The sequence below is a fragment of the Delphinus delphis genome, chromosome 4, assembly GCF_949987515.2.
Source record: "Delphinus delphis chromosome 4, mDelDel1.2, whole genome shotgun sequence".
Taxonomy (NCBI): Eukaryota; Metazoa; Chordata; class Mammalia; order Artiodactyla; family Delphinidae; genus Delphinus; species Delphinus delphis.
The window spans coordinates 87,069,553-87,082,723 of record NC_082686.1 but is presented as its reverse complement, the minus strand read 5'-3'; the positions used below and the strand labels follow the sequence as shown (position 1 = coordinate 87,082,723).

Below are 13,171 nucleotides of genomic sequence, written 5' to 3'. Positions count from 1 at the left end.
TAAATTGTACCAATGTTTTCTTAGGTCAGTCTCCCAAGGCAAAAGAAATAAAAGCAAAAATAAACAAATGGGGCCTCATCAAACTTATAAGCTTTTGTACAGCAAAGGAACCATCAACAAAACGAAAAGACAACCTACGGAACGGGAGGAAATGTTTGCAAATGATGCAACCGACAAGGGATTAATCTTCAAAATATACAAACAGCTCATACAGCTCAATAGCAAAAAACCATACAACCTAATCAAAAAATGGGCAGAAAACCTAAACAGACGTTTCTCCAAAGACGACATACAGATGGCTAACAGGCACATGAAAAGATGCTCAACATCGCTAATTATTAGAGAAATGCAAATCAAAACTATAATCACACCAGTCAGAATGGCCATCATCAAAAAGTCTACAAATAATAGGGACTTCTCTGGTGGCACAGTGGTTAAGAATCTGCCTGCCAGTGCAGGGGACATGGGTTCGAGCCCTGGTCTGGGAAGATCCCACATGCAGCTGAGCAACTAAGCCCGTGTGCCACAACTACTGAGCCTGTGCTCTAGAGCCTGTGAGCCACAACTACTGAGCCCACGTGCCACAACTACTGAAGCCCATGTGCCTAGAGCCCATGCTTCTCAACAGGAGAAGCCACCGCAATGAGAAGCCCGCGCACCACAACGAAGTAGCCCCCACTCACTGCAACTAGAGAAAGCCCACGTGCAGCAACAAAGACCCAATGACCCAACACAGCCAAAAATAAATAAATAAATTTATTAAAAGAAAAAGTCTACAAATACAAATGCTGGAGAGGGTGTGGAGAAAAGCGAGTCCTTGTACACTGTTGGTGGGAATGTAAACTGGTGCAGCCACTATGGAAAACAGTATGGAGTTTCCTTAAAAAACTAAAAATAGAGCTACTGTATGATCCAGCAATCCCACTCCTGGGCATATATCTGGAAAAGATGAAAACTCTAATTTGAAAAGATACATGCATCCCATTGTTCATAGCAGCACTATTTACAATAGCCAAGACATGGAAACAACCTAAATGTCCATTGACAGACGAATGGATAAAGAAGATGTGGTGTGGTATACACATACATACACACACACACATGCACACACACAATGGAATATTACTCAGCCATAAAAAAATAAAAAAGAACGAAATAGTGCCATTTGCAGCAACATGGATGGACCTAGAGATTATCATACTAAGTAAGTCAGTCAGAGAAAGACAAATATATGATATCACTTATTTATGGAATCTAAAAAAATGATACAAATGAACTTACTTACCAAACAGAAACTGACTCACAAGACACAGAAAACAAACTTATGGCTACCAAAGGGGAAACGTGGGGGAGAGATAAATTAGGAGTTTGGGATTAATAGATACACACTCTATATATAAAATAGATAAACAACAAGGATTTACTGTACAGCACAGGGAACTATATTCAATATCTTGTAATAAACTATAATGGAAAAGAATCTGGAAAAATATATATGTGAATTACTTTGCTGTACACTAGAAACTAACACAACATTGTAAATCAACTATACTTCGATTTTGTTTTAAAAAGGCCTCCTTTAGTGAACTCAATATGTCTATGTGTACATATGCATTTATTTACATCTCTCCTTGCTCCAAAAGAAGGGCCTAAGGTGTCATAAAGTACATAAGAACCAACCTAGTCAGTGAATAAAGGTAGTAAAGATAAAATCAGGTTAGGGAAATCAGACAGAGCCAGGAATGAAGCTAGTATATGGAACGGACAGCACAGATTTGACTCCGGCCCTTTGTGGAGCTGCGGTAAAGAGGGCCTCTGCAGTGGCACATTTCACAACATCCACAAAATAAAACAAACCTGCTGCTCAGGAATCACTCAGCTATTCTTGGTTTTGACCTAAGATCCTCATAGAAGACAGAGTGTAATCCAGTGACTAATGTTCTCTCTAAGATCCTTTGAGTATAAATGCAGCAACTAGTTTCTAAAGCTTCAATATTTGCCAGTGGCACAATGCTCTAACGCAGTTCAGAGACAGCAATTCTTCAGATGTCAAAAGACCGCAATCCAGTTATGCAGCTCTCTCATGACTTATCTAAATAATAATAATAATCATGATGATGATGGCAATGGTAACACTCATAATAATAGTGCCTACTAGGTATTGAGCAGCTGCTCTGTGCTAGGCAATTACATTTAACCTGCACAATAATCCTGCAAGGGGGATTCCCCGGTGGCACAGTGGTTAAGAATCCACCTGCCAATGCAGGGGACACGGGTTCGAGCCCTGGTCCGGGAAGATCCCGCATGCCGCGGAGCAACTAAGCCTGTGTGCCACAACTACTGAGCTTGCGCTCTAGAGCCTTCGAGCCACAGCTATTGAAGCCCACGTGCCTAGAGCCCGTGCTCCGCAACAAGAGAAGCCCGTGCACCGCAACAAAGAGTAGCCCCCGCTCGCGGCAACTAGAGAAAGCCCATGCACAGCAACGAAGACCCAGTGCAGCCAAAAATAAATAAATAAATAAATAAATTTACTAAAAAAAAAAAAATAATAATCCTGCAAGATAGATACTATTACCTCTTTGTTTTTATGAAAGTGAAGAAATTGAGGCTCAAAGTTATATGCCCAGAGTTATAAAACCAGTAAATGGCAGAGCTATGATTTGAACCCAAGTCTGTCTGATCCTAAGAGCCTGGCTCTTTCTGAGAATGAGAAAGGGTTTACATTTTTTGTGGAGTTTAAAACTAACATTAATTTCTCTTTTTTTTCCAATTATGAAAGTAATACCTGGTTTAGAAAACAGAAAAAATAGGAAAAGAAAGAAGAAAAAAATCACCCAAACTTTTGGTCATTTATGGTCCGTGTTGATGGGGAACAGACAGAGGATATAGACCTGAATGATAATGAGGAGGTCAAGAGAGGAGAGAAAGACATTTCAAACTCTAAACCCACCATTTAAAAATCTGTTCCTTTTTCTTTTAATAACTAACTTTACTGGTAAATTAGGTTTAGAACAGCAGTCCCCCACCTTTTTGGCACCAGGGACCAGCTCCGTAGAAGACAATTTTTCCACAGCCGGGGGTGGGGAGATGGCAGTGACGCGGGCGGTGACGCGGGTGGTGACGCGGGTGATGGGGGCAGCAGATGAAGCTTCGCTCTCGCTCACCCACCACACACCTCCTGCTGTGTGGCCCGGTTCCGTACAGGCTGCAGACCCATACTGGTCTGCGGCCCGGGGGTTGGGGACCCCTGGTTTAGAAAACCTGAATTCTTGGTTGTGCTTTGCCAAAAACTGGCCTTGAGACCCTCTTGAGTCATTCTTCTGGGTTCCCTCGTTCCCGCCCCGCCATGGTTCTTTTCTTCCTTACCTGGGAAATGAAGGGTTGAACTGCTCATGTTTCTCAGAGTTGCCCTTGGGGGTGTTAAAAACGCAGATGACTTATCCTAAGCCCCAATCAATCAAAATCTCTGGGAGAGGGGCCTGGGAATGTACATTTCCCAAGATGCCCCAATGATAGATCTGAAGATTTGAAACTTACTCTTAACAAGAGGAGATTACAAAAGGAGGTATTTTTACTGGGAAACAACCTTTCAGATTATTTAACCTCAGCCCTGAGTGTAGCTCTTGGTTGTTAGCCTGCTGCCGTACTTTACCTGTAGGCGCCCAGGTTGATGCAGCTTATCCCCAGGTTGTATCTGGATCGGATGAAGCCTGGCTGAATCTCCAGCGCTCGTGTGTAGGCCTCCACGGCTTCCTCGCTGCGGTCTCCGTTTGCCAAGGTCGCCCCGAGGCGGTTCCATAATGAATAGTCCTGATGACAAAATTAGAGCTCTCTAACAACCCCTAGAAGCCACAATGACAGAGTATTCCCCTGTTCCCTGCTGAAAGATGATAGCTAAAACTGTATCCAATGCTCATGGACAAGGACCATGACAGGTGAATTACTCAAAAATCTTTATGGACAACCCTCTGAAATGACTTTCATTCATCAAAGAGCAGCTACTATTTGATGCTGTCAGGCAAATCATGTTTCTATTTTAGGTATCTAAGTATTAACAGCCACTGTAGCATATCAGTACTGATCACTTTAAACCATTGGATGCAGGGAAATGAAGTGCAGCAGAAATGCACAAAACGTAGCCTGTGAAAACTTATTTTTAACAGAGAATCTTATGGTTTCTTGCTGTGCACTTACCTCTGGCCGAACAGTTAAGGCAGCATTAAATGCATCTATTGCTCTATTAAATTCTCCCCTCAGGTGGAACAGTACCCCCAGACCTGTCTGTAGGTCTGGGTCGATCATATCTCCATTTTGGTGGGCAGCTTCTAGATATAATTCCTTCACTCCTTCCAGAACAGAGCTACAAGGGAAACAGTTAGATTTGTAATCCAAATAGTCTGAACATAAGTGACTTACTAGTATGTTTGCTGTTTCAGGGGAACAGACTGGAAAAATCTTGCTTAAAATAGCTTAATGAGAGCTGATTTTCACGAAATATGTTGCTGTACACAGATAAGACTGTGCTAAGTAAGGTCTTGATGAGGAGAGTTCCATGGACCCTATGATGACAATGTAGAAAACCCCAGGGCTAAGTTTACCAAGGCTTGAGTGAGAATTTAACATCATGATTTATTGCTGATAGAAACAAAATTCCCAGAAGAAAGGACTTTCCTTTTTCCCCACACCTAATTCTCAGGCTTTACAAAACTTGGCACATTGGTATTTATTATAACTTATTTTAGGTTAATTATACGTCCAGAGCATTTGGCTTTGAAATACGGTACTCAGATAAACGTCTGGGAGTGTCCACAATGTAGGTCATTTGCCCAAAGTTTGGCTCTGGTCTCGGCATCAATCTTTGTGGTCAGTGCTGCTCTTCCAGCAGAATGCTGTCCTACAAACCATCCTGAAATGGGTGGTGGTGGGGACCGAGGCTCATTAGTTGCCCTGAAGGTGATTGTGTACACGGATGTAATTTAATGAGAAGGATACCTATCAACGGGAGACTTTGACATCCGCCGGGTGAGGCCTGGAGACCCCTTCTTGCTCTTCACAAGGTATTTGTACTTTGGATTTTGCTTAATCCAATTTTTTAAAGCTTCACAGGCATCCTGCTGATGTCCGGTGTTAGTGTAACTCACAGCCAAAGCCATCAAAGCTTTCAAGTTGTTGGGCTGCAATTCTAAGCACCTGAAAGAAGGCAAAATAAAAGTCAGTTTCAGATTTTTTTTTGGAGCCAGAGTCTTAACAGTTCTTTAGAAAATTTGAGGTCTCAATTAAATGGTGCAAAAACATTGCTAAGTTTATGTTGTCTCTGGAAATACCGTATTTATCTACATGAAAATTGGGACCTCTGCACATTTTTAAGAAAGTTAAAACTCAGCCTGATTAGTGCTAGATTTGGTAATTTTAATGAAATGGTTTAAAAACAATAGAAAATGAGGCTAATCCTGCATATAATTTATTAGTAATTAGTTTATCTAATGAGAAGTAGGGAATATCACTATTTTAATGCCGATCTACTATCAACATATTAAATGTATCTTGTCCACAAAGCAAACTGACTTGAACTAAATTTGGATGTTAAGAAATGAAAGACTGTACAGTGTTTCATAAAGGAGAGGGAAATTCCCCATGTTTCAACTACTATTGTGGGTTTAGGAGGCACGGGCTACAGCTGCTCTCCCTCATGCTACCCCACTGGCCGCTGGCAAGGGCTTTTCAAACTTTGATGTGCATGAGAATCATCCGGGGATCTGGTAAAATGCAGATTCTGATCTAATAGGCCTGGGGGTGGGGGCAGCCTGAGGTTGTGCAGGTACGACAAGCTCCCAGGTGATACGATGCTGGTGATCTGTGGATAAGACTTTGCTTAGCAAGCCCTAGACAGAACCTGTATCAGTTCTTTAGGAAGAGATTACATATATATGGATGTATAATAAATATACATTTATTTATTTATAAGAAAGAGTAGGGAAAGTGAAAGTCTATTTGGTAGGGGCTATTTTCCCAGGGTTTAAATAGGAGCTCTAACCAAGGAAGATGTGATCCTACGCCCACCAAAGTAGTCTAGAACTTCAGTCAGGGGCTCAGGATGCTGAAACTATCTCAGGAGATTCTCCATAGACACATGGAACTAAAATTACATTGAGATTATTTTGAGTATGTTTTTCCTGAAGAAAACTTTCAGATGCCACAAAAGGCTAGAAAGCTAAAAAGAACTATTGATTCAACGAGTCTACTTTATGACTGCTTTTGACATAGACTCTTTTGTGCCAATGAAGGCCAATTTGTAGTTGGTAAAACACTGCAATTTAAGAACACGATGTCTTCATAAATTGTTTTCCAGAGCTAAATGGAAGTAATATGTGGCATCTTGGCACTTATCCTGGTCACATTTTTACGGTGTACTTAAGGGTCAAAGGACAAATCTGAAACCACAGGAAGTCCATTATCAAGTGTCCACCAGGCCCATGATTTTGCACTTAGCTTCATCTACCTCTGGAGGGCGACAATAGCTGCTTGTTCATTTTCATTCTCTGCCTGGGTTATCCCGAGGAACTGCCATGCCTACAAAAAACAACTGATGTCAACATTACAAAAGCAAGCAGAATCACTCATGTGCTTTAGTTGGCTCGTTTACGTGTGACAGATCCCTCTGTGCAGAGCAGCCTGTCTCGGTTGTGAGAGTCTTGTAAAAGGGAAAAACATCACACGCATTTCTTCATTCAAACTCTCTTGTGACATCTGGGTCAAAATTCTCCATCATTATTTACAAACTCTAAGTATTTATTCTCTCCTGTGGCTCATGGAAACCTCTGAGTTTCTGAGATTTCATGATATTAGGTATCCTAAAATCAAAAGATAAATATATAAAATGATGCATCTATCAGGAAAAGAGGTAGAAAAATAACTCAGAAATGTAGCTAAATAGTCTAAAGTTTACAATAAGGAACCTCAAGATGTACAAAATAGAATTAGTTTGTATAAATGAAAGTCAAGCAGTTATTATAAGAGGTAACGGGAAATTTAGGAACTAGGGGAAACAAAACGAACTCCGCTACAATGTGTTCACCACTTAATATAATCATTGTTCAAAAGCATAAAACACATATAAAATGCAATATAATGTATATATACTTTTATAGCCTACATTTACACTTTATATTACATTATCAGCACTTTCATGTTTTTATAAAATCTCCCTTATATTTTTTAATTTAAATTTTGTTAAACAGATATCCCATCATTCCCTCAACCAATTCCCCTGTTCGTCTACGTTGTTTCTAATCCTTTGCAATGGTCAATAATGTGAAGAATATCTTCAAACAGATAACGTTTTCTGCATCTGGAATGAAAATTTTTAATATAAAAGACTTCTACTTATATACTTATAAGAACAGTACTTCTTACACCATTACAAGCGCAATACGCATCAACAAAACCTCTCATCACACACATTGTCCTCAGATTTGCTGGGGGTGTATCAGAGTCTTAGGGATTTTAAAAGATTTGCGTAACTCTCTTCTTTGAGAAGCAATGCTATGAACATTTTAAAACAGAACTCTATGAAAACATAGGGAGTCATCTTAAAGTCCTGTAAAAATTGTATCGGCTTTTTCCCTCGTGGGTTATTATTACACATACCATATAAACTCATAAAAAAATACTAAGTATTTCTCCCCCCAGAATATCAGTGATTCTTTTAAATCTTTCAAACATATACAGAGCAGCTTCTAATTTGATTTCACCTTTCATACATCTTAGAATGCTTCTTAAGAAAAGATTGATGAAACAGTCTTTCTCTGGGGGCATCTTCCTAGCCTTTGGGTGTGGTGTCATTTTTACCATTCACAGATCGTCCATTATCTTAGCGTTGGGCTCTCCATTGATTGAGAAGCCCTGGGTCCTGGTCTAGGATCCATCAGTTACCAAGTGTCCTCATTTTCTCAGTTATGAACCTGGGATAATAATGTATACCTTTTTATTAAACTTCCCAGGGTTGTTACGTCAAATGATATAATATATATGAAAACACATAGCACTTAGAAATGTAAGATGACACTATTTTGTTGGGAGGGTTGTTTCCTCTTAACGCAATGACTTTCTCTTCTACATTGATACTTAGATCTTTTAAAAATACCAATATTTTGGTTCAGAATTCCAACTCTCAATTCAATCTCATTTCACTGTCAACATTTTGACTAACAAGATACTAGGTGCTTTAAGTAGTATCAATAATTAGTTTACTTGTTCTTTCTATACAAACTAAGTACAAATAATAATAATGATAAAGGCTAAACACTGATGTGCCAGGCACTAAACTGGGCATTTTATTTGTATGAACTTATCCTCACGACACCCAATGAGATAGTTATAATTGTGATTTCCATTTTACATGTGAGGAAACTGAACCTTAGAGGGTTTAAATGGCTTGTCCCAGATCACGTGGCTCATGGCTAACAAGTGGTAGAGCAGGGATTTGAACCCACATGGTTAGGATAGCAGAGCCCAGAGGGCTTAACCACTGTTCTGTACTGCCTTCTCAGCACTGCATATATAATACATTTCTGCAAATTCCTCTGGGAATATCCCCCTATAAGATGTTTCCTGAAAATTACAAACTAAAAAAGAAGATTTGATACCTGCCAGTGTCTTATTACAGGCCTTTGCAGTTTGGGAAAATTAGTGGACCAAAATAAAATTGCAGAAGCCTCTTTGGTGTCTCCCAGTCTCCATCTCCACTCACCCTTCATGTCTCAGAGAAAGGGGCTTTTCTAACATGTGAATCTGATCGTGTCCCATAGTGGTTCCCCATGGCTTTCAGGATGAAGTTCAACTCTTGGCTACCTCTTCTTCCCCCCTCTCCTGCCACTCTCTCCTCACCTTCTCACCATGGATCCAATGTTTCCTGTCCCTCTGCCCACCCACAAACCATTCCCTCTTAAAAACAGCTGGACTCCCCTGCAGTTTTTAATCCTCTCTCCCTCAAAATTCAGCTTTGGATTCACTTGGAGGGGAAGGCTGGGTCAGAACCCTTGCTCTCGGCTCTCCTGTGCGTACTCTGACACTGCATTTATTATACTACATTGATTTATTTACTTGTCTTCCAGATAGATCACAAATCTGTCCTTTCAACTGGTCCATTTTTTCTACCTCTTCAATATTTTAGGACTTCCCTGGTGGCGCAGTGGTTAAGAATTTGCCTGCCAATGCAGGGCACACGGGTTTGAACCCTGCTCCGGGAAGATCCCACATGCCGCAGAGCAACTAAGCCCGTGAGTCACAACTGCTGAAGCCCAGGTGCCTAGAGCCCATGCTCTGCAATAAGAGAAGCCACCGCAATGAGAAGCCAGTGCACTGCAACGAAGACCCAATGCAGCCAAAAATAAAAATAAATAAATTTATAAAAAAACAAAATTTAAGCCAATTCCTGGCACAATTCTCGGGACACAATATGTGCTCAATAAATGCTGAGTGAGTAAATCAAGGGTGAGATATGGTGTGGCTCTAGACCCAGACAAAATCATACTCTGCCCCATGAAAACTACTGCTGAGCCTCTAGGTTGGCAGTTTTGGTCTTCCGTTTCTTGTCTCCACCTTTTATTTTTGGGCACCATAGACACTGCAGATTTGGTTAGAAAATAGGTACCTATTTGTAACTTTCAAACACATATCAGGCTTAGCCACGTTAACTCCTTTGGGAAACTTTACTTGATGAAAATGCCACCTAGCAGAACTCTCTGTCACCCTCTGTCCGCCCCTTTCCAAGCCCGGCAGGATGAAGGGAAATAACACCTCTGCATCTCCAGGGTCCTGAAGAATTGCTGCCTCCATGAACAGGATGGTAACTGGCAGGTCCCCTTCCTTCAGCCTTTTTAAGCCTTCTTCAAACGCTCCAGGCCAGTCCTTGAAGGGGTTTTCAGTGTGAAAGTAATATCCCTACAACACAGAGGGGCCAACACAGATCCATTGATTTCACTCTTCATTGTTATATTCAGTCAGTTCTTTTTTAATTTGAATTCAATTAATTTTATTTAAGTTATTTGATTAATTTCAATTAAGTATAAATTGCTCTTTTTCCCCTTATTTTGACTGTGGTACATTTTCATTGTGTAAATGTTAGATAATCTTATTTTGTTATCGAATAATATGAAAAGAAACAAAAAGTTACCTATAATGTCATGACTTAAATATGATCACTGCTAATATTCTGGAGTTTGTCTTCCTTCTGGCATTTCTTTTGTTCTTTTTGTTTTAGCCATTTCCCCACAAGATTTTTTAAATACTGACTTTTGGGACATATTTTTGCTAAGTGCTGCCACTCACTTCCTTGAAATGTTAATACCACACACTGCACATCTGTTTATATACAGTGGCCCTTTGGAGGGCTACAAACCATTGTAATATCTAAGATTTATTTCACCTTCTACTCCTCAAACCAGTTTTTGTCCCATTGGGGGGCTGTATCTCTCCACTGAGAATGTATGCTTTAAAGTTACGGTCTTTTATTGCAAAAATTTAAACAATACAGAATGTACAAATAATCTTCTAATATTTTTCTGAGTATATAAGTTAAATAAGTTCATACTATATATGCAGGTTTGTAGCTTAAGCCCCACTTAATTTTAGTTATTAAAATTATTTATATTATGCTAAAAATTAATCAATCCTCTCGATGGACATTCAGGTTACTGCCAATTTTTTTTTGTTGTTGTTATCATAAATAAAGCTACAGTGAAAGCCTCATGCTCAAATCTTTGTCTGCATGTAATTATTACCTTAGGATAGACTTCTAGAAGGATTTATTATGCTAAAGGCTATGAACTATTTTGAGACCCTTGATATATGTAGCTGAATTGTTTTTGAGAAAGTATGTCCTGACAGACTCTCATCAGAAGTATCAGAGATATTATTTGTTGCAACCTTAGTAGCAGAGATTGTCATAAAATCCTTCCAATTTGATAGATACAAATAAGCTAGGTCTGCTGATGATGCTCCTAAGGTTTTTAAATACATCAAATGGAGACCTTCACTCTCCATAGGTGCTTAGAAAGACAAAACTCTTTGTCAAAATCCATAGGGTATGACCAGCTTATGTAGTGGTGTTAGGGATATGGGGCCCTGGGAGTGGGGAGCTCTGGTGCATGGATTACAGCCCAGAGACTGATGTTCTGCATCAACATTCTCTCTTCTCACTCTCGATTTCTTTGTGGAAAATTAACCTAATTAGTTTTAATGAGATGGTTGATCTGATTTTATGAGATTTTTGCCTCACCTACTATGGGACAGAGAATACTGGAGGAAGAAGAAGGACATTTCAGTGACTACATAGAATGCTAATCCCATAAGATCAGAGACTATTCATCACAGTCCCCAGTATCTAGAGCAAACAGTAAAATTTGTTGGGTTGAACTAGATAACATGGAAGGTATCCAGAACTGAGTATGACTGAGAATTCCTCTACCACCAAAAAACATAACATAAACATTTATATATTTATGTTTCCCCTGTGAAAGAAAATTCAATCTTTCCATCTCTTTCTTTCAAGTCATTTAAACTTATTTCTCAAGTGTTTTCTTTTTCCCAAGTGCTTTTAAAAGCATAAACCCTAGAGCAACTGGGACTTCATGGGTAATTGGACTGGCTGCTGACTGTACTCACATATTTGCTGGGGCTCTTCTCAGGGGAATAGCTCTGAGGAATCCCCTTGGGACCTGACCTGGTTGTGTGAAGTGTATCTTTTCCACTGAGTTCTTTGCTAGCTGCATAAAGACCACCTGTGAAATACAGCCCTAAGCCCCCCTTTTTACCCCCCTGCCCAATGATACCACTTCTGTCAGCTTACTGACGTGGCTCAGGCATTGTGGGATTAGCCCAGTTCTTGTTCTAACCCGCCCTCAATGTTAGTTCAGTAACTGGCCAAGCTCTGGTTGGCTGCCAAACTGTCTTAACATTGATAAAAAAAATAAGGGTATTCCATTCCAGCTTTGCTGCCTTCACGCATTGGAAGATTACACTGTTTTCACGTGCCAGAATTTCTTATAGGTCAGATTGACATGAAATTGTGTTTAATTCTTGGAATTTTTTTCACAAAATAGTTATCAACTAATTTATAAAAATATGATCCACAGAGGTTGAGAAAACTGGTCAGCATATGTAAGAAGAAAAATGATCACCTTCTCGCTAGCTGAGATTGTAACCTGGTTCTGGGCTTCTTGGTTCTCCGATATCCAGTTCCTCCGGGCCATTTCTTCCCATTCTGCTTGCATCTTATCCCAAAACTCTGTATCTGACTAGGAGACAGGAAAAATGAAGAGAGAGAGATTTAAGAACATGCTACATAATTTGGTTTATTTCCAGAGAGACAGTTTTCCTCATAGATAAAAATGAGTTCTGAGGAGGAATAAAGTGTTCAAACTAGCCACATCCAATGATACTCATGGTTGAAGAGCTTCTGGAGGGCACTCAGTGCTCAAAGTGTCAAACTAGATTAGTTCTGACTTTCTCCAGGAGGAAAATAGTTATCATCTGAGGAACCAGGATCACATAAACCAAATTCAGCTATAAATCCATTCCTTGAACAGTTTCAAGTGTGGGTACCAGGCACACATTTTAGGAAGGGCAGTCTCTCCTAGAGTTGCTCCTAGGCTATGAGGAACTAGAGCAACTGCTTTGGGACTGGCTGGGCAGTGACTTGGGGGGGCAGCTGGCCATGGACAAGGGAAAGCAACATTGGTTGATCCTACTTTGTGCCAAGCACTGTGCTAGGAGAAAACTGAGTCTAGAGGGTTATGGTCATAAAGCTGGGATTGCACAGGATCTGAACCACAGTCTGGATTCTAAGCTCATGCTCATCACCATATGGCAAACGTGGCTTCCTGGTGCTAAAGAATGAAGGAGAACAGCTTTGGGCGTGAACTCGACTGAGACCTCTTCAAGGTGTGTATGTATGTACGTATGTATTTATTTTGGGCTATTTTGGGTCTTGGTTACTGCGAGCTGACTTTCTCTGGTTGCACCGAGCGTGGGCTACTCTTCGTTGTGGTGCGCGGGCTTCTCTTGTTGAGGAACATGGGCTCTAGGCACACGGGCTTCAGTAGTTGTGGCACGTGGGCTCAGTAGTTGTGGCTCACGGGCTTAGTTGCTCCGCAGCACGTGGGATCTTCCC

The 13,171-nt window shown here is 40.4% G+C and overlaps 1 protein-coding gene across 8 annotated transcripts in view; it reads right to left on the bottom strand.

Annotated features, from left to right (window-relative positions):
• Positions 1–13,171, bottom strand: part of PEX5L (peroxisomal biogenesis factor 5 like) — a 250,634-nt gene that overhangs the window by 8,561 nt on the left and 228,902 nt on the right. For 7 of the 8 annotated variants that reach the window (XM_060011086.1, XM_060011088.1, XM_060011081.1 and 4 more), the window contains 6 exons: positions 12,180–12,296; positions 9,799–9,942; positions 6,500–6,570; positions 4,993–5,190; positions 4,195–4,360; positions 3,653–3,810 (listed from right to left, as the gene is read on the bottom strand). In XM_060011086.1, coding sequence (XP_059867069.1) covers positions 3,653–3,810; positions 4,195–4,360; positions 4,993–5,190; positions 6,500–6,570; positions 9,799–9,942; positions 12,180–12,296 — 854 coding nt within the window. Of the gene's footprint in view, positions 1–3,340; positions 3,367–3,652; positions 3,811–4,194; positions 4,361–4,992; positions 5,191–6,499; positions 6,571–9,798; positions 9,943–12,179; positions 12,297–13,171 lie in introns of those variants that run through there. The other variant, XM_060011087.1, reaches the window with a different exon arrangement.